General features: G+C 49.1%; 1 protein-coding gene across 2 annotated transcripts in view; it reads right to left on the reverse strand.

The window, feature by feature from the left end:
- The window catches only part of TMCO4 (transmembrane and coiled-coil domains 4), a 44,147-nt gene that overhangs the window by 5,132 nt on the left and 18,495 nt on the right, over positions 1–20,520 (reverse strand). For both annotated transcript variants that reach the window (XM_053401020.1, XM_053401019.1), the window contains exons 7-12: positions 19,306–19,449; positions 15,736–15,855; positions 12,498–12,662; positions 11,670–11,806; positions 9,587–9,671; positions 880–997 (exon numbers count right to left, since the gene is read on the reverse strand). In XM_053401020.1, the coding sequence (XP_053256995.1) occupies positions 880–997; positions 9,587–9,671; positions 11,670–11,806; positions 12,498–12,662; positions 15,736–15,855; positions 19,306–19,449 (769 nt within the window). The remainder of the gene's footprint in view (positions 1–879; positions 998–9,586; positions 9,672–11,669; positions 11,807–12,497; positions 12,663–15,735; positions 15,856–19,305; positions 19,450–20,520) is intronic.

The raw sequence follows: 20,520 nt of genomic DNA on the forward strand, positions 1-20,520 counted from the left end.
GAGCGCCACAGGTTCCCCATCCCTGAACTAGACCATCACTTGCGTTCACTGCACCTTGTTTAGTCATTTAGTCGTGTCTGACTCTTCGTGACCCCCTGGACCAGAGCACGCCAGGCACTCCTGTCTTCCACTGCCTCCCGCAGTTTGGTCAAACTCATGCTGGTAGCTTCGAGAACACTGTCCAACCATCTTGTCCTCTGTCATCCCCTTCTCCTTGTGCCCTCCATCTTTCCCAACATCAGGGTCTTTTCCAGGGAGTCTTCTCTTCTCATGAGGTGGCCAAAGTATTGGAGCCTCAGCTTCAGGATCTGTCCTTCCAGTGAGGGCCCCTAGCTCCCGCCATCACAACTCTACCTTCTTTGAATGATGCTGGACCACAGCTCCCATCCCTCCTTGGCTGGCTGGACAGCTGAGAAAAGCCTTGCGGGCCAGCTCTGCAAGTGATGGCAAGTGAAGGCAAGTGATGATCTAATTCAGGGATGGGAAACCTGGGGAGCTGCCGATGTTGCTGATTAACAACATCCATCTCTCCTTGGCCATTAGCCATGCCATCTGAATAGCTGATAGAAGCTTGGGTCCAGCAACAGCTAGAGGATGCCAGGTATCACACCCCTGAACTAGACCATCACTTGCCTTTACTGCCCCAAACTCCCACCATGACAATTCTGGCTTCATTTAATGCAGGACTGGCCCCTCTTCAGTGCCTAACTCTCCTTCCTTCCTTCCTTCACACACACAAACAAACCTCACCTTCCAGGAAGAATATCAAGGCAAAGACATCAAACCCAGCAATCTTTTTCAAGAGACCATCCAAACCACATGCTAAATTTTCCAAATGCTTACAGAAAACCAGCCCGGCCCATTTTAGGGCCTACAGACCTGCAGTAGCCGTTGATGATCCTTCCTGAAACGACCTTGGCAATTTGCTTCCAGTATTTGGCTTCCCCTTCCACTGGTGCCCCTAGAAGGACCACGTCTTCGACGATGCCTCTGCAGTCTGAGAAGAGAGGGAGCCCACCCACCCCGCAAAGGATCAAGGATCAGTGAGACGGCCTTGGAGGATGATGCTCTAGAGCCGTGGTGGTGGCTTGGGAATGGCTAGTTGCCGCTTTCGAAATGCAGCTTGGGGAATCTGGCGCCACGAAACACAACAGTGTGTGTGTTTACTCAGAAGAAAGATGCACTTACCGTATTTTTCGCCCTATAGGAAACACTTTTCCCCCTCCAAAAATGAAGGGGAAATGTGTGTGCGTCCTATGGGGCGAATGCAGGCTTTCGCTGAAGCCTGGAGAGCGAGGGGGGTTGGTGCGCACAGACCCCTCTCGCTCTCCAGGCTTCAGGAAGCTATCCGCAAGCCTTGCAAGCCCGGCGGGAGTCAGGAAGCTATCTGCAAGCCTTGCAAGCCCGGCGGGAGTCAGGAAGCTATCCACAAGCCTTGCAAGCCCGGCGGGAGTCAGGAAGCTATCTGCAAGCCTTGCAAGCCCGGCGGGAGTCAGGAAGCTATCCACAAGCCTTGCAAGCCCGGCGGGAGTCAGGAAGCTATCCACAAGCCTTGCAAGCCCGGCGGGAGTCAGGAAGCTATCTGCAAGCCTTGCAAGCCCGGCGGGAGCAAGGCTTGTGGATAGCAGCCTGCTCTGGGGGCTGGGGTAGGGGGAAAATAAATTATTTTTATTCATTCCCCCCCCCCCCAAAAAAAACCCGAGGTGCGTCCTATGGGCCGGTGCCCATGGGCTCACTGCCACGTAAGCATGCATACGGATGCAGTCTCGTAGAGGGATCCAGATTCAATGCATGCCTAGTCTTATCCAGATTCTAGCAAAAGCCAGTGCGGCCTGTTGGTTAGTGTGTCGGACTAGGACCTGGGAGAAACCAGGGTTCGAACGCCCACTAGGCTGTGAAGCTCTCACTGGGTGATAGAATCATAGAATCATAGAGTTGGAAGAGACCACAAGGGCCATCGAGTCCAACCCCCTGCCAAGCAGGAAACACCATCAGAGCACTCCTGACATATGGTTGTCAAGCCTCTGCTTAAAGACCTCCAAAGGAGGAGACTCCACCACACTCCTTGGCAGCAAATTCCACTGTCGAACAGCTCTTACTGTCAGGAAGTTCTTCCTAATGTTTAGGTGGAATCTTCTTTCCTGCAGTTTGGATCCATTGCTCCGTGTCCGCTTCTCTGGAGCAGCAGAAAACAACCTTTCTCCCTCCTCTATGTGACATCCTTTTATATACCGTATTTTTTGCTCTATAAGACTCACTTTTTCCCTCCTAAAAAGTAAGGGGAAATGTGTGTGTGTCTTATGGAGCGAATGCAGGCTGTGCAGCTATCCCAGAAGCCAGAACAGCAAGAGGGATCGCTGCTTTCGCGGCGCAACGATCCCTTTTGCAGTTCTGGCTTCTGAGATTCAGAATATTTTTTTCTTGTTTTCCTCCTCCAAAAACTAGGTGCGTCTTGTGGTCTGGTGCGTCTTATAGAGCGAAAAATACGGTATTTGAACATGGCTATCATATCACCCCTTAACCTCCTCTTCTCCAGGCTAAACATGCCCAGCTCCCTTAGCCGTTCCTCATAAGGCATCGTTTCCAGACCTTTGACCATTTTGGTTGCTAGGCCAGTCACTGCTTCCCATCCTAACCTACCTCACAGGGTCATTGTGGGGATCAAATGAGGAGGGGGAGAACCATGAGACCAATTGGAGCTCCTTGGAGGAAGAGGGTGGGATATAAATGCAAGAAACGCACAAGCAAGATGGACACTGAAGGTTGTCTCCAATGAAGGGCACATTTACACCTTATATTTCAAGCTCTATTGTGCTGCTTTCAACAACCATGGCTTCTCCCAAAGAATCCTGGGAGCTGTAGCTGGTTATGGGCGCTGAGAGGTGGTAGGAGACCGCCTCCCTTTACATTCCCATCCCAGAGCTACAGTTCCCAATGTTCCCTGGGAAGAGGGATGGATAGTTAGCCACTCTGGGAATTGTAGCTCTGGGAGGGGAATAAAGGTAAAGGGACCCCTGACCATTAGGTCCAGTCATGGCTGACTCTGGGGTTGCGGCGCTCATCTCGCTTTATTGGCCGAGGGAGTCTGCTTACAGCTTCTGGGTCATGTGGCCAGCATGACTAAGCCGCTTCTGGTGAACCAGAGCAGCGCACGGAAACGCCGTTTACCTTCCCGCCGGAGCGGTACCTATTTATCTACTTGCACTTTGACATGCTTTCGAACTGCTAGGTTGGCAGGAGCAGGGACCGAGCAACGGGAGCTCACCCCGTCGTGGGGATTTGAACCACCGACCTTCTGATTGGCAAATCCTAGGCTCTGTGGTTTAACCCACAAAGCCACCCGCGTCCCTGGGAGGGGAATAGCGGTGCCCTAACAATTCTCAACAAATTACAGTTCCAGGCTGGGAACGTCCCCTACCTGAAACCCCAGGGAGCTGATGCTGCCAACCCGTGTTGACAATACTGAGCTGGATGGACCCACAGCCTGGCTTAATATAAGGCAGTTTCCTATGCTTCTATTTGAGGTTTGGCCTTCATTCAGAACCATGAGGACTAGATTCTTTTCCTTTCTTTTGAAGAAGGACCGCAGCTCAGTGGGCAGAGCACCTGCGTTGCATGCAAGAGGCTCCAGGTTCAAATCCCTGGCATCTCCAGGTAGGGCTGGGAAAGATCCCCTGCCTGAAACGAGGGAGAGCCGCTGCCAGTCAGTGCAGACAATACTGAGCTAGATAGGCCAAAGGCCTGATTCATCATCATCATCATCATAAATTTTATTGCACTAGCCAAAGGCCATGGCATCATTCACAATGGGAACAAAAAGAAAAGCTACAATAACCATAAAAACATCAGGCAGTGCAGATAGAATAAACCACGATCACATCTCCTAAAAATTATTTGTTGCATACAATATAATAGCAAGGGGTTCTCAGGTAGAAAGTGCCAGCTTAAATGTCCGAATCATCTTTGCAATTGACCGCTATTTTATCTAATTCTTTTCTCCTGATCTTAGCTGCCAACGCATATAAAGGTAAAGGTAAAGGGGACCCCTGACCATTAGGTCTAGTTGTGGCCGACTCTGGGGTTGCGGTGCTCATCTTGCTTTACTGGCCAAGGGAGCTGACATTTGTCCACAGACAGTTTTTCCAGGTCATGTGACCAGCATGACTAAGCCGCTTCTGGCGAAACCAGAGCAGTACGTGGAAACACCGTTTACCTTCCTGCCGGAGCGGTACCTATTTATCTACTTGCACTTTGACGTGCTTTCAAACTGCTAGGTGGGCAGGAGCAGGGACCGAGGAACGGGAGCTCACCCCGTTGCGGGGATTCAAACCGCCAACCTTCTGATCGGCAAGCCCTAGGCTCTGTGGTTTAACCCACAGTGCCACCCGCATCCCACCAACACATATAGTGCTACTTTATAAGTTACGAAGTCATCAGTATCACTCAGCAGCTATTTCCACCATGTTCAAGTGTGTTCCATTCGTGAGCAGGGGTTTTATAAATCGGTCTCTTGGTTCTATATATAGCGGGCATTGCAATAAATAGTGGTACAATTCAGGATAAGGCAGCTTCTTCCATTCCCAAGTGCGAGCGCCTGAATGTCTCCTCGGGAGCAGGTGCCACTGAATTCAATGGGCTAAGCAACTTTAATTGTCCGCCCCTCCATGCGTAGCAGGAGGTTGGACTAGATGACTGTTGGAGGCCCCTTCCAATTCTATAATACATGCTTGTACCCAATGCTTGTCCTACTCAGAGGAGACCCATCAAAACCAATGGAAATGACAAAGTTAGGTCCATTTCCTTCAATGTGCTTACTCCCAGTAGGACTTAGAACCTTTGAGATTTACTTATTTTTTTCCCAACACCCAGAGTACAACCAGTACTCAAGCAACGGGGAAGACAATTTAAAAAATAAAATAAAATGATTGCAAATAAATATCAAAGCGGCTGCAGGCTGCTCTCAGGAGCAACTCAATTTACAATCTGTGTTCTGATTCTTGGATTTTTTCCTAGAAGGGTCTTTTTTTTGTGGGAGGGCGGAAGGGGAGGGGGAGAGTAAAGAGGAAACAAAAAAGATAAGACACTTCCAATTTGTCATTCTGAATGATCCAATTTGGGGAGATTATGAGACTTCTTCTAAGTGTATGCCAGAGAAAAAAGGAGTTGGCGGTGGGGGAAGCAATTTCTGCTGCCCAAAAGGAATTCATAAGCCTGATTTGACTCATCTTAATTTGAACAGCAGCAGGGTTCTTTTGCAGAAGAAGTTCAGATGAGGGGACGACGGATTCTGAGTGAGCATCACATTCAGGTAATGTGATCATCGCTATTTGCAGCTTGGGGCTTCTGACCTTAAAACCAGCCCGTTTAAGACTGGACAGTGGGTGGTAGTGGGGTTGGGGCTGGGGGGAGGAAAGCTCCAGGCTGAATGGGGTGCATTCTGCATGGAACCTCACCCACAACACACAGCCACTGCCTAGCACACTGGATGCTGAAGGAGCAACAGGAAATCAACAGTCGCCAAGTTGCCTGGCAACCTCCTCCTCCTCCCTCCTCCCCATCTCATCTTTCGGCCCCTGCACAGCCACCCAGTCTTAAGCCTGCATGGTTGAAAAGAGCAGAAGGGTGAAAGGGTTGTGCACGGACGTGCCACTGGGCTAGACTACTGTGGCACAGTGCTTGTGGGACTGCCTTTGGAGACGGCTTGGGAAAATCACAGCTAGCTCACAACCAGGGAACTCGTCACAGTGGTGCCTTGGCAAATGCACTGGTTCTTGGGTTTGCTGTTGGGCTGAATCCAATTGCTCTTTGTCCTTATTAAAGCTCCTGGTGGTTTGGGTCTAGCCTGTCTGCACCCAAGGCTTTTTAAGAACTTAAAAACATAAGGAAAGCCTGCTGGGTCACACTTATCACCCGTCCTGTTCTTGCAACAGCCGACCAGGTGCCCCAAAGGGAAACCCGCAACAGGATCCGAGCACAAGAGCCCTCTCTCCTCCTGTGGCATTTGGAAGCAATGCTGAAGGCCTTCTGGCGGTTCCCTCATTGTGAGAAGCAAAGCTACAGGGAACCGGGCAGAGGGCCTTCTCGGTGGTGGTGCCTGCCCTGTGGAACGCCCTCCCATCAGATGTCAAAGAGATAAACAAATACCTGAGATTCAGAAGACACCTGAAGGCAGCCCTGTTCAGGGAAGTTCTTAATGCGTGACATTTTAGTGTATTTTTGGTCTTTGTTGGAAGCCGCCCAGAGTGACTCGGGAAACCCAGCCAGATGGGCGGGGTACAAATAATAAATTATTATTATTATTATTATTATTATTATTATTATTATTATTATTACAAAGGCAGAGCAGAGTCAGCATGGCTATTTGCCATTGATATCCCTCTCTTCCATTAATTCGCCCAATCCTTTTCTAAAGCTATCTATCTTGGTGGCCATCACCGAGTCCTGAGAGAATGTCCTTAGCAGGTGCTGAAAAGAGTGCAGTCAAGACACCTTCCTGGTGCCAAGAGGCACAGAATCATAGAATTGTAGAGTTGGGAGGGACCACCAAGGGTCATCTAGTCCAACCCCCCCCCAAATGCAGAAATCTCAGCTAAAGCAACCAAGACAAATGGCCATCCAACCTCTGCTTAAAAACCCTCCAAGGAAGGGGAGAGTCCACAACCTCTTGTGGGAGTCTGTTCCACTGTCAAAACAGCTCTTACTGTCAGAAAGTTCTTCCTGATGTTTAGTCGGAATTTCCTTTCTTGTGACTTGATTCCGGTCCTACCCTCCAGAGCAGAAGAAAACAAGTTTGTTTCCTCTTCCAGGGAGTTCTAAAGTGAATGTGCTACAAGGAGGGGAGAGAGAGCTCTACTGCTCGAGTGCTGCTTGCAGATTTCCCCATTGGCATCTAGTCGGCCACTGTGAGAACAGGATGGACTAATGGGGACATTGGCCTGATCCTGATATGTCCTTGAGGCTGAGAGATGAAGCCGGGGCGGCAGGAAGAAGCAATGACAAGGAGCGGGCGTTGAGGGCTGTGTATTACCACGCAGCAATTTCAACGCAGCACCCGGAAATATGGGATAGGGTCCCTCCCTTTTCGGTGGGGATGCATCTCGTTATATTAATTGGTACAAATCATCCCAGCATAACCGTCTGCGGCAAGGAAGACCGGGGGGTGGGGGTGGACACACACACGTTGGCGAGCGATCGTGACCATTTGATTCCTCGTTGCCACCGAGCTATTAATACAGGAGGTCGCTGCTCGTGTTAGCAGTTGGCAGATAGTCTTCCAAGTTAAATAGAAGAACTGTCAGGTGTGGGGGTGGGCAATGGCAGCCGAGAACAGCGACTTTTAAGGAAAAGGAGGAAGAAAACAGGATGGCGTGCGAGGATGCAGAGACGGCTCAGGCGGACTTTTAGTAACGGATGCTGTTGTGACGAAGGAGCCTCTGTGGGAGGCTTGGAGGCGATCCCAGGAATCCTGACGCCACGGCGCTTCGAGGAGGACGGCACTAGCTTTGTGTAAAATGTTGTCTGGTCTGTTATGTACCTGGCCAATAAAGTGCACTGGGCAGGACAGGGCCTCCTGCAGATGCTTTCTTTATGATGTATAGGCCTTTAGGGACGCGGGTGGCATTGTGGGTTAAACCACAGAGCCTACGACTTGCCGATCGGAAGGTCGGTGGTTCGAATCCCTGCGACGGGGTGAGCTCCCGTTGCTCGGTCCCTGCTCCTGCCAACCTAGCAGTTCGAAGGCACATCAAAGTGCAAGTAGATAAATAGGTACCCCTCCGGTGGGAAGGTAAACGCCGTTTCCGTGCGCTGCTCTGGTTCGCCAGAAGTGGCTTAGTCATGCTGGCCACATGACCCAGAAGCTGTACGCCAGCTCCCTCGGCCAATAAAGCGAGATGAGCGCCGCAACCCCAGAGTTGGTCACGACTGGACCTAGTGGTCAGGAGTCCCTTTACCTTTACCTAGGCCTTTAGGGTGTGGCCCCTGCCTTTTGCAACTCCCTCTCGTTGCATATCAGAACCAGAAGCTGCCTTATAATGAACCGTACTCTTGGGTTTGGATAGCTCAATACTGCCTGCACTGACTGGCAGCAATGCCGCATTCCTAGCCCAACAGGAGATGATGCTGGGATTGAGCCCAGGACTTTCTATATGCAAACAAGTGCCTTTCGTCTTTGACAGAGTTTGCCACCTGCCCAGGACTGCAGCAAAACGAGGCTCTTTCAGGAGTGCATCTGTAACCTACATACACCTTTCGCCAGGTCCCTGAATTGACCCTGGCCAATTGAGATGTGCAGGGTCCCTTTATGGTAAGCCAGGCCCTCTTCTAAGATTATGTGATAATCTTATAATTAAAGGTAAGGGGACCCCTGACCATTAGGTCCAGTCGTGACAGACTCTGGGGTTGTGGCGCTCATCTCGCTTTATTGGCCGAGGGAGCCGGCGTACAGCTTCCGGGTCACGTGGCCAGCATGACTAAGCCGCTTCTGGTGAACCAGAGCAACGCATGGAAACGCCGTTTACCTTCCCACTGGAGGGGTACCTATTTATCTACTTGCACTTTGACATGCTTTCGAACTGCTAGGTTGGCAGGAGCAGGGACCGAGCAACAGGCGCTCACCCCGTAGCGGGGATTTGAACCTGCCGACCTTCTGATCGGCAAGTCCTAGGCTCTGTTGTTTACCCCACAGCACCACCAGCGTCTCATAATCTTATAATTACACAATAATAAAAATTAGGGTGCATTGCAACCCAAGATCTCCGCACGTCGCCTTTCACCTGGATCTATTTTCTGCGCGTGTCAATTCCTTTGGAGTGAGCCAAGTTGTGTTTTCCCCAGAGGTCTCCTTGTACCTAGCAGAACTTGCACCCCATTCTCTCGAAACAGAGTTGGAAGGGATCCCCAAAGGTCATCTGGCCCAACCCACTGCAATGCAGGAAGCTCCTTGTGCTTTCAGTGTGCCTAACGTTCTCAAAATAAAATAATAATAATAATAATAATAATAATAATAATAATAATAATAATAATTTATTATTTATACCCCGCACATCTGGCTGATTTTCCCCAGCCACTTTGGGCGGCTTCCAATCGAGTGTTAAAAACAATACAGCATTAAATGTTAAAATCTTCCCTAAACAGGGCTGCCTTCAGATGTCTCTTAAAAATAAGATAGCTGTTTATTTCCTTCACATCTGAAGGGAGGGCGTTCCACAGGGCGGGCACCACTACCGAGAAGGCCCTCTGTCTGGTTCCCTGTAACCTCGCAATGAGGGAACCGCCAGAAGATGGGAATTGTAGTGCAAAAACGGCTGGAGACCCAAGTTTGGCCTAAATGCCGGTTTTGGAGCTGCCTCCTTTTATTCCGATTGGCCCCTGTTGGCACAAAGGGTGAGAAGACTCCTTTTCAGTGGCTCAAAAGCTCCCCTTTCATGCTGATCGGTTGGCCCTGGGATGCTGGAAGCAGAGACCCTGCTACAAGGGGTATTTGAGACACACAACCCGCGACCACGGACCACTACCCTGCTGATGAAGAACAAACAGTGTCTCAGCTGTCTTATGGCCTGATTCCCAAACCCCCTCCAGCACGCACCTTCCTCCTTGGCCATTTCCTGGAGGCAGAAGTAGATGACCCTGGCGCCAAGACTGAAACCGATCAAGGTAACCGGCCGCTTGCCCTGGAAGGGGAAGGAACAGAATGACAGAACCCAAACAAGCTTAAAATCTCAAGCTCCCTGCCTTGAAAAAGCAGTACAGTGGTAACCTCGTGTTCAGTACTTAATTCGTTCTGGAGGTCCGTTCTTAACCTGAAACTGTTCTTAAACTGAAGCACCACTTTAGCTAATGGGGCCTCCTGCTGCTGCTGCACCACCGTAGCACGATTTCTGTTCTCATCCTGAAGCAAAGTTCTTAACCTGAAGCACTATTTCTGGGTTAGCAGAGTCTGTAACCTGAAGCGTATGTAACCAGAGGTACCACTGTAAAGATTATTACCACTTGATAGTGAAAAAGAAAGGAAGATTTTGCCTAGCTGGATCATGTCCTGGAAATTGGGTGATGCTTGCCTACATGCAGGGGCCTTTGGCATGATTGACGCAACAGAGAGACTGTGTTAAAACCGTCTTTTTGTTTTAGCGATGTATTTGCCACCCTGAGCTCCTCTGGGAAGAAATTCATCAGCAGCAACGATTTGCGGTGGGTTAGACCAGATGCCCGTTGGGTGCCTTCCAACTTGACAATTCTACGATTCCGTAGTGGCTGAAACGTAGCCTACCATACAGATGTTAAGAGTCGTAATTCCTCACTCGGCCATGACCTTAGGATGGTCGGTGCCACTCTCAGAATAACCTACCTCACAAGGTTGTTGTGATGATTTATGGGTTGGTGGAGAACCGTGCATGCCAACTTGAGCTCGTTGGAGAGAAAAAAAGGATGAGCTACAAATGCAGTAAATAAATTGAAATCGATGGACCTAAGTTAGTCATGCCAATTAATTTCAGTGGGTCTATTCTGCGTAGGACTAACACTATCACCGCGATAAATGTTTCCCCCACGATTCTTTCTACATGATCCTTTAAGTGGCGGATTGCTGTGGACTGGACCTGGCCCTTATTCCTGTTGTTGTTGTTGTTTAGCCATGTACAACTCTTCATGACCCCATGGACCAGAGCACGCCAGGCACTACTGTCTTCCACTGCCTCCCGCAGTTTGGTCAAACTCATGCTGGTAGCTTCGAGAACACTGTCCAACCCTCTCGTCCTCTGTCATCCCCTTCTCCTTGTGCCCTCCATCTTTCCCAACATCAGGGTCTTCTCCAGGGAGTCTTCTCTTCTCATGAGGTGGCCAAAGTCTTGGAGCCTCAGCTTCAGGACCTGTCCTTCCAGTGAGCACTCAGGGCTGATTTCCTTCAGAATGGAGAGGTTTGATCTTCTTGCAGTCCATGGGACTCTCAAGAGTCTCCTCCAGCACCATAATTCAATAGCATCAATTCTTTGGCGATCAGCCTTCTTTATGGTCCAGCTCTCACTTCCATACATCACTACTGGGAAAACCATAGCTTTAACTATACGGACCTTTGTTGGCAAGGTCCTACGGATAAGCAAATTTACTTACAGTGGTACCTTGGGTTAAGAACTAAATTCATTCTGGAGGTCCGTTCTTAACCTGAAACTGTTCTTAACCTGAGGTACCACTTTAGCTAATGGGGCCTCCTGCTGCTGCGCCGCCGCCGCACGATTTCTGTTCTCATCCTGAAGCAAAGTTCTTAACCCGAGGTACTATTTCTGGGTTAGCGGAGTCTGTAACCTGAAGCATCTGTAACCTGAAGTGTCTGTAACCCAAGGTACCACTGTATTTATTGCGCTCCTATTCCACCTCTCCTTCCAAGGAGCTCAAGATGACTTAAATTATTCTCTCCCTTTCTTTCATTCAATCTGCACAACAACCCTGTGAGGTAGGCTAGGCTGGAAGAGTCACCCAGTGAGCTTCATGGGCGAGTGGGGGATCTGAATCCTTGCCTGGTCTCCCAGGTACTAGCAGTTCCAACGCTCTAACCGCTACACCTCACTGCTCTGCCAACTGAGCCAGGACCCCCTCTACTACAGAGATCCCACAGAGATTTTTCCCAGCTCAGGCACACTTAGACTTGGGCTGTGACCATCAAGCCACCTTCCTACCTGGTGCCGGCTGAGCAGGATTCGAGCCAGGTGTTTGCCGACCTCAGACGAGCGGTGGAGGCACACTCCCCAGGGGTTATCAATCACGCTGGCCACCGTGAGCAGGGAGGCGGGTAATGCAAGCGCAGTGACGATGCCTGGGGAGTGGGGCAGGGGAGAGGAAACAGGACAGATAGAAATCACAAAGCTACATACAAATGTAATAGGATTTTTGCCTAGTGAGGGCAGCATCTGCACCAATTCTAGTTCTAAACCGCATTGAGGTTTTATCACAACCAAGCAGCATATAAACCTTTTGAAATGAAGAAAATAAAACAGATACAGTCCTGCAACTTTCTTCTTTTAAATTTGTTGGAGATTATTGGGTTGTCTTTGTTTTTAATTTTATTACATATTTTGTGTGGGGGGGGTTGATACTGTAATTTTATGTTGCGATCTGCCTTGAGATGATATAATAATAATAATAATAATAATAATAATAATAATAATAATAATTATTATTATTATTATTATTATTATTATTATTATTTATTTATACCCCGCCCATCTGGCTGGGTTTCCCAGCCACTCTATACAGGTATGGGACAGTGTACAAATTTTAATAATAAGAATAAGAAGAAGAAGAAGAAGAAGAAGGAGGAGGAGGAGGAGGAGGACTAGGAACTTGATTTTCTTTTTTAAAAAAGAAACGTTAAGTATATCTGGCTAGCCAAGAGTCATGGGATAATTGAGTGAGAGGGCTTCAAATTGAAGTAACAGGCGGAAGGAGGAGCACAGAATAATTGTGGGAAAATAATCGCCCAGCGTGGATGACCGCCAACCACTTGCCTGATAAGACAGTGAATTTCAAGGCTTCCTGAGCCATGACGTTGACTAATCCATTCAGCAAAGTGTCAAGCGTGTTGCCCAGTTCCATCAGGTACTTGCTCTCCCAGGCTAAGCAATACTGTTCTTTGGACTGTAGAAGGCTGCTCCAGGGAGCCGTGAAACTCCCTAAAAGTAGGAAGAAAAAGTTGAAGACACGAAGAATTAATAAGACACAGATGGGAAGGGGGAGGTGCAGAATCCATGCATAATATACACTTCCTGAAGCAGTAAGCAGGCTGAAAAACGCAGCTGCCTTTCAAATGTCATGCTCTTCTGAATTTTGCAATGCAACTCTTTAACAAATATTGTGTCTACACAGAAAGAAGTGTTATTAGGGAAACAGGCACACAGAAATAGGAATTGGGGGGGCATACATAATGCATTATATTATGGGGGGGGACCGGCTTGCAAAAATGAACATATTAGGCAAAGTGTGTGTCTTAAAGAAGACTGTTCCCTAAAATGCAGGCAGATTTCGGTGCTCTTTAATAAATGCAAACTGACACAGGAGTGGGATGTGCTGAAATCAAAGACTGCAAAGGTGAGAAACGGGGAGGAAGCAAAATGGGAAGATTCAGCCACCTTCTGATGCAAACAGGTGTTGCATTGTCATGGTCGTGGATAAATTTTTATCTATTTATTTATTTAGAGTTTCAGTGCCCTGCTCTTCAGTCCCAAAAGCTCCCAGAGTAGCTTAGGTAAAGGTAAAGGGACCGCTGACCATTAGGTCCAGTCATGGCCGACTCTGGGGTTGCAGCGCTCATCTCGCTTTATTGGCCGAGGGAGCTGGCGTACAGCTTCCCGGTCATGTGGCCAGCATGACTAAGCCGCTTCTGGCGAACCAGAGCAGCGCATGGAAATGCCGTTTACCTTCCCGCCGGAGCGGTTCCTATTTAGCTACTTGCACTTTTGACGTGCTTTTGAACTGCTAGGTTGGCAGGAGCAGGGACTGAGCAACGGGAGCTCACCCCATCGCGGGGATTCAAACCGCCGACCTTCTGATCGGCAAGTCCTAGGCTCTGTGGTTTAACCCACAGCGCCACCCGCATCCCCCCAGAGCATATTACAAACAATCAAAACAAGACAGTCCCTACCCTGCAGGATTGCAATCTAAACACCACGACACACAAGGGAAAACGGACAGCGAGGGAAGAGGAAAAACCAAAACTCAGGCATCAGTTTCTAAACAGTTGTTCCTATAAATGACCTGCTGGCACAGTTCAGGGGCAGGAGGTGCCAAATGGAGCTCTGCTTTTGGCAAAGTTGATGGAATGAGTCTTCTGCTTCCCATCTCTCCCAATGAGGCCGTCTGATGGGATGGGTGCCCTCAGATGACAGTTGCAGGGAGAGGAGGCCTGAAGGGGCTGGCCTGTCACAGCAGAGCCAAATTAGGGAGCCCTGCTTCCTATTTCTCCCATTGCCGGAATGTCTACCCTCAGATGATAGTTGAAAACCCCCTACATCAGGGGTCAGCAAACTTTTTCAGCAGGGGGCCGGTCCACTGTCCCTCAGACCTTGTGGGGGGCTGGACTATATTTGGGGAGAGGGGGAAAGAACGAATTCCTATGCCCCCCAAATAACCCAGAGATGCATTTTAAATAAAAGGACACATTCTACTCATGTAAAAACATGTTGATTCCCAGACTGTCCGCGGGCCGGATTTAGAAGACAATTGGGGTGGATCCAGCCCCCGGCCCTTAGGTTGTCTACCCATGCCCTAGATCAACCCTGATAGGTTGGCCATTCAATCCTGATAGGTTTTCCTCCAATTCTGCTTTAACATATTGGTGGTTTTTTTTAAAAAAAAAACACTTCATACTAGGATAACTCCTGAGGTGTTGCAGTTTTGTGGTAGGGTATTGAACCAGGTTGGGGATGTGGGTGGCACTGTGGGTTAAACCACAGAGCCTAGGCCTTGCCAATCAGAAGGTCGGCGGTTTGAATCCCAGTGACGGGGTGAGCTTCCGTTGCTTGGTCCCTGCTCCTGCCAACCTAGCAGTTCGAAAGCACATCAAAGTGCAAGTAGATAAATAGGTACCACTCCAGCGGGAAGGTAAATGGCATTTCCGTGCGCTGCTCTGGTTCGCCAGAAGCGGCTTAGTCATGCTGGCCACATGACCCGGAAGCTGTACGCTGGCTCCCTCGGCCAGTAAAGTGAGATGAGCGCCGCAACCCCAGAGTCGGCCACGACTGGACCTAATGGTCAGGGGTCCCTTTACCTTTATTGAACCAGGTCTTGATAGATCATGCCTGCGCTGTGCATATTAGTGCTGGGAGCAGATTCCTACAAGGCGAAGGGTCAGCAACATTGAGCTGTAAAGTGGTGCTGGGCTCCTCTGCTCAACTTCGAAACCTCTGCAAGAGCACATTAACACCTTCACCCTTTCACCCAGCAGCTTTTCCCCACGGCTCATGGGATGCCACTTGTTATTCAGAAAATAAACTTGTGTGAAAGGCAAATGGAAATAGACTGTAAAAAATAAATAAAACGTCTTTGTTTTATAGAGCAAACAGGTTTAATGAGAACAGCGTCCTTGCGAGACTTAAATAGGAAAGATTCCACACAAGCAGCAAAGCCAGGAACATTTGCTAAGACAAGAATCTACCCCAGGGGAGAGTGTGTAGGGATCAGAATGTAAGATTCGGGGGCCGCATGTGTTTCCAAATGAAAACAATCCCATCTGTGCACCCAGGAAAACTTCAAATCTGCCATTGCTACCTTGCCAATCTCACCCACAATTCTGCCCCCTGCCAGGCTTCTCTCCTGCTATTGGTCGTGCTGCTGTGATGCCATGGAATCTCCCCAAACTTTGCCGGTGGTGTTGGGGACACCCTTGATTTCTGAGATTCAGGCCGTTGCAGATGTAGCCCAAGTGGTTGAGAGGGAGGCAGGCGCCAGAAGGTTTGGGGAGATCCCCAGTGTTCACAAAAGTACAAATATTTTTAGGAGGGAAAAGGCTAAGTGTGTATGTGTGGACCAGGGGGTGCACCAAAGCAGCCTGACGGGGACTGAGCATGCTCAGTAAGCCGCGGAATGTTGATTTGTTACAGTGGTGGCGGTAACCAAGAAAGCTAATGGGGAAATGAATATGCCTGAAAGAAGGCATGGCTGAATGCCAGGAATGCTGGACTGGGCGGCCCCACCGCACGCTGCAACATTTTTGCTGCAGCACTCCCCTTTTGCTTGCCTCTTCCTTACCGTATTTGCCAGTCGTGAGCCAGCCGGTGATGGCTATGGTGAGGTGGAGATGCCTCCCTTCCGTTAAGGGCAGGAACTCAAACTCTTCAATGGCCCCCACACGCTTTTTCATCTTGTAACCTGAAGGGGGGAAGAAAACAAGAGCCCCTCTTATAGCTTGCCCTTTATCCGCAGGCCTCCAGGGCAGGTTACGCGACGGCCAAGCTGCATAAATGGACATCGGGCTCAACCAATAAGATCCGTTGCCTGTCAAACCAACCACTCCCATCTTTACATTGCACGGCGAGCAATGAGTTAAGAGGCTAAGCTGCGGAAATAGCCAAACACATCTGAAATAAATAACAGCGAGGAAAAACATCATAGGGACCCAAAGACAGGGCCTGGGTCACAGATTCACTGCTGCCTGTTGTATCTTTTATTTGCACAGCGACTGGGGACACAAGATTTCTCTATTTATTTTTAAGTGTGTAAGGCAGGTAGTGCCCCTAGGGGCGGGGATCAGGGGCTGGCTTGCCCTCCCTCCAATTTTTTTAAAGCAAGGAGCATGGCTTGCTAACGTCAATTTTGCATGACCTACTTTTTTTTTAATGAGACACACAGTTTTTATGTACTTTTCATGTTTTTACATTGTAAACTGCCCTGTGGATCTCGGATGAAGGGCAGTATAATTTTTTTTTTTATTGGCATGAGCTCAAATCTCCTAGGAGCTTAGGAGTCTGGCTGCTGGCCAAAGGGAACTCACCGACTCCAGCATCCTGTTCTCGCAGTGGCCAACCTGGTAGACTGTCCCTGGGCATGGAGTTTCTGCTAAGGTAAAGGTAAAGGGACCCCTGGCCATTAGGTCCAGTCATGACCGATTCTGGGGTTGCGGCGCTCATCTCGCTTTATTGGCCGAGGGAGCCGGCATACAGCTTCCAGGTCATGTGGCCAGCATGACTAAGCCGCTTCTGGCGAACCAGAGCAGCGCACGGAAACACCGTTTACCTTCCTGCCAAGCGGTACCTATTTATCTACTTGCACTTTGACGTGCTTTCGAACTGCTAGGTTGGCAGGAGCAGGGACCAAGCAACGGGAGCTCACCCCGTCATGGGGATCGAACCGCCAACCTTCTGATCGGCAAGCCCTAGGCTCTGTGGTTTAACCCACAGCGCCACCCGTGTCCCTTGGAGTTTCTGCTATCACGCCCCAAAAGAAGAGCCCTACTGGATCAAGCCAACGTCCCATCTAGTCCAGCATCTTGTACTCACAGCAGCCAAACCAGAAGCCCCAATGGGAACCCCAGAATCAGGACTGGAGTGTAGCTGGCATTCTAAGGTCCCACCCATTTTGCCCCCCCCCCCCCCGCGCTGGAGGTTGCCCAGAAAGGTTCCTTCACCCATGCTTGGCAGCTGTACCAATATATGCTAGAAATGTAAAGAAAAAGAAGGTACCTTTTATCATATGTGGTGGAATTGCAATGTAACTAAAAAAAAATCTGGGAAATGGTATTTAATGAAATGAAAAAAATGTTTAAAATAACCTTTCTTTTAAAAAACCAGAAGATTTTTTATTAGGAATTATAGGTACTGAGATTCCAAAAGACCAGAGGAAATTATTTACGTATGCTTCAACGGCCGCTCAGATGCTGCTAGCCCAGAGATGGAATGAAGGGACAACCCCAACCAAAAAAGAATGGCAAATCAAGTTGATGGACTATGCCAAAATGGCAAAGTTAACTGGGAAGCTCAGGAATCAAGAAGGCAGAAATTTTAAAAAGAATGAGAAATGTTTATCACATATACCGTATTTTCGCTCTATAAGACACACTTTTTCCCCTTCAAAAATTAAGGGGAAATGTGTGTGCGTATTATGGCGCGAATGCAGGCTCCTTGGCTTCAGCGATAGCAACGTGAAGCCTCCAAAGCGCAGAGGGAGAGCTCCGCCCGCGCTCTGGAGCCTTTGAGTTGCTTTCGCTGAAGCCGTGTGAAGCCTCTAGAGCACAGCGCGAACTCCCGCTGCACTCCAGAGGCTTCAGGCAGCTATCCGCAAGCCTTCGGAGCGCAGCAGGAGTTCCCGCCGCGCTCCAAAGGCTTGCGGGTGGCCGCCTGAAGCCTGCACACCGATCCCTTTTGCTCTCCTGGCTTCGCTTCGCTGGATAGGCACTGCACAGTTTTCCCTCTCTGCACAGCGCCCCTTCAGCGAAGCGGGAGAAATGGAAGGGGTTCCGTTTCTCTTGCCGCTTCGCTGAAGGGGCGCTGAGCAGAGAGGGGGAGAATTTTTTCCCCCTGTTCTCCCCCTCCTATGGTCTGGTGCATCCTATGGTCCGGTGCGTCCTATAGAGCGAAAAATACGGTATACAAAATCATTGTAAACAGGTCAAAATATTAGCACAATTTTAAACACACTTGTAATGTAACAAAATGTATAGATAACTTAGGAAGATGAAATGCTGTATGGTGTTGATATGCAGTTGAAAACAGAGTCAAAAGGACCCATGGAAGAAATGGGGGGGAAGTCAGGAGATTCAGAGTAATCTCAGTATGTGGATTTTGTATGGTGTTTTGGGTGTATGTTTATTTTCTTTTTTCTCTTTCCTTTCCTTTTCTTTCTTTCTTTTTAAAAATCAAATAAAAAGATTATAAAAATAAATAAATACACTGCTTGGCAACAGCTCTCCAAAAATTCAGACAAGGTTCCCCCCACCATCAGCCCTGCCGGAGATGCTGGAGATTGAATCCGGCCCTTTCTGCATGCAACGCTCCCCACCTGAAATCCCGGAGAACTGATGCCAGTCAGTGCAGACAACACTGAACCAGATAGTTGCAGTTTGCACAACCCACTAAGGAAGGTAATAAAATTCAATAAACAGTAAAAGTCAATTGAACATTTGTTAAAAATCCAATTAAAACTTTTCAGTTTGATTATACAAAATTGATCCAGTGACACCAGTTTTTGGAGCTCTGATAGTCACGGGCACTCAATTGCCTCCTAGTGCCCTCCGCCAGGTAATTCCACCACCCACAACACAGAGGGGGCTACTGCCCACTTAGGGAACCACTGGGTTAGGGTCCTAAAAGTACGTTTCTGAGCAAAATTCAAAGTGTTGGTGGTGACAGTTAAAGCCCTAAACAGCCTTGGTCCAGTATACCTGAAGGAGCGTCTCCACCCCCATCGTTCAGCCCAGACACTGAAGTTCAGCTCTGAAGGCCTTCTGGCGGTTCCCTCCCTGCGAGAAGCAAAGCTACAGGGAACCAGGAAGAGGGCCTTCTCGGTAGTGGCACCCTCCCTGTGGAACGCCCTCCCACCAGATGTCAAAGAGATAAACAACTACCAGACTTTTAGAAGACATCTGAAGGCAGCCCTGTTTAGGGAAGCTTTTAATGCTTAACAGACCACTATATTTTAATATTTTGTTGGAAGCCACCCAGAGTGGCTGGGGAAACCCAACCCAGATGGGCGGGGTATAAATAATAAATAATAATAATGATTATTATTACTAAACAGATTGGACACACTGCCCCCTGCTTCCCCCTAGAGACCCAGCTGTATAGAAGAAGAAGAGGTTGCTTTGCACCCAAGGAGGTGGCTTACCTGTGAGTCCAGCTCCTGCAGCTCCAAAGAGCGACCCCATGACAGCCATCCCGGCCACTGAGCCCAGGGCAGCAGCCCCAGCGCTGCCAATGATCGCCGTTGCTCCCGTTGCCACCAGGGGGGCAGCCAGGCCCCCTGTCAGACCTGAAAACAGAGGGATGCTGTTTCAACTCCTGGCAGAGGGTCGAGAGAAGGGAACCTCAGACCTGGGAGCAAAGTGCAGATCCCCAGGCTCGGTTGGCAGAGAGTGAGATGCTTTAGTCTCAGGGTCGAGGGTTTGAGCCCCACATTGGGTAAAAGAGTTCTACAATGCAGGAGGGTTGGACCAGATGATCCTTGTGGTCCCTTCCAACTCTAAAATTTAGGATCCTATGATTCTCCGGCCCTTGGGAGTCTCTAATTCCCAGGCTGCACGCCCTGTCTCCTAAACCGTTGAAGTCATTAATGCTGCATACCAAAGCTCACAATTCGAAAAAGAATTTCTCCAAAACAAAAAGAAACTTTTGTCCAAACTTTTGTTATTAGACTGGGAAACAAAAGACAAGCTTGTTAAAGCCTCAATGACACACTGGGCAATAGATATAGGAGACTTCCGGGTTAGCGCCAGCGATAATGGCGGATTCCCTCTGATCTCCGAGGGACCAGCTCCGTGGGATCGGGTCTGACCGCTGCGGCGAAGCGGGGACCCATTCAAAAATCACAGGCGGGTGAAGCCTGTGAGCGTGGGACTCAGCGGGCACCTTCAGCGCCCCCCCAAACTGCAAAGGAACCCTTTTTTTGGGCTCCGGAGTAAAGCGGGGAGAGTGGCGCGGTGCTGTGAGTGACTGCTTCTTCCGCGGAGCGGAGCCACACAGCCGTTATCGGAGAGCGCTGACTTTTTCTTGGACAATTTGGCTGCAAGAAACAACTACCCGTGAGTAGGATTAAATTGGATTATAAAGGATAGGAAATTAGTAAATTCGGCACCGAAACGGGGAAGTATAAACAGGAAGTCTGCTTCCCGTTTCTTGTATATTTAATAAAGCAAAGAGACTGTGAGCTAGAACTTTGAAAGTAACTTTTAAAAGGGTCAAAATCCGAACGTCAGACAGAAGATTTCCCCTCCGGATTGCAGGAAAGGAGGAGAAAAGATTTGAACTTTACTTCCCTGTAAAGAAAGTGGGGAAAGGAAGGTAAAATCCACTGCTTAGATCCTGGGAACGGACTGCCTTGAAA

Source organism: Podarcis raffonei, chromosome 8, assembly GCF_027172205.1.
Source record: "Podarcis raffonei isolate rPodRaf1 chromosome 8, rPodRaf1.pri, whole genome shotgun sequence".
NCBI classification, from domain to species: Eukaryota; Metazoa; Chordata; class Lepidosauria; order Squamata; family Lacertidae; genus Podarcis; species Podarcis raffonei.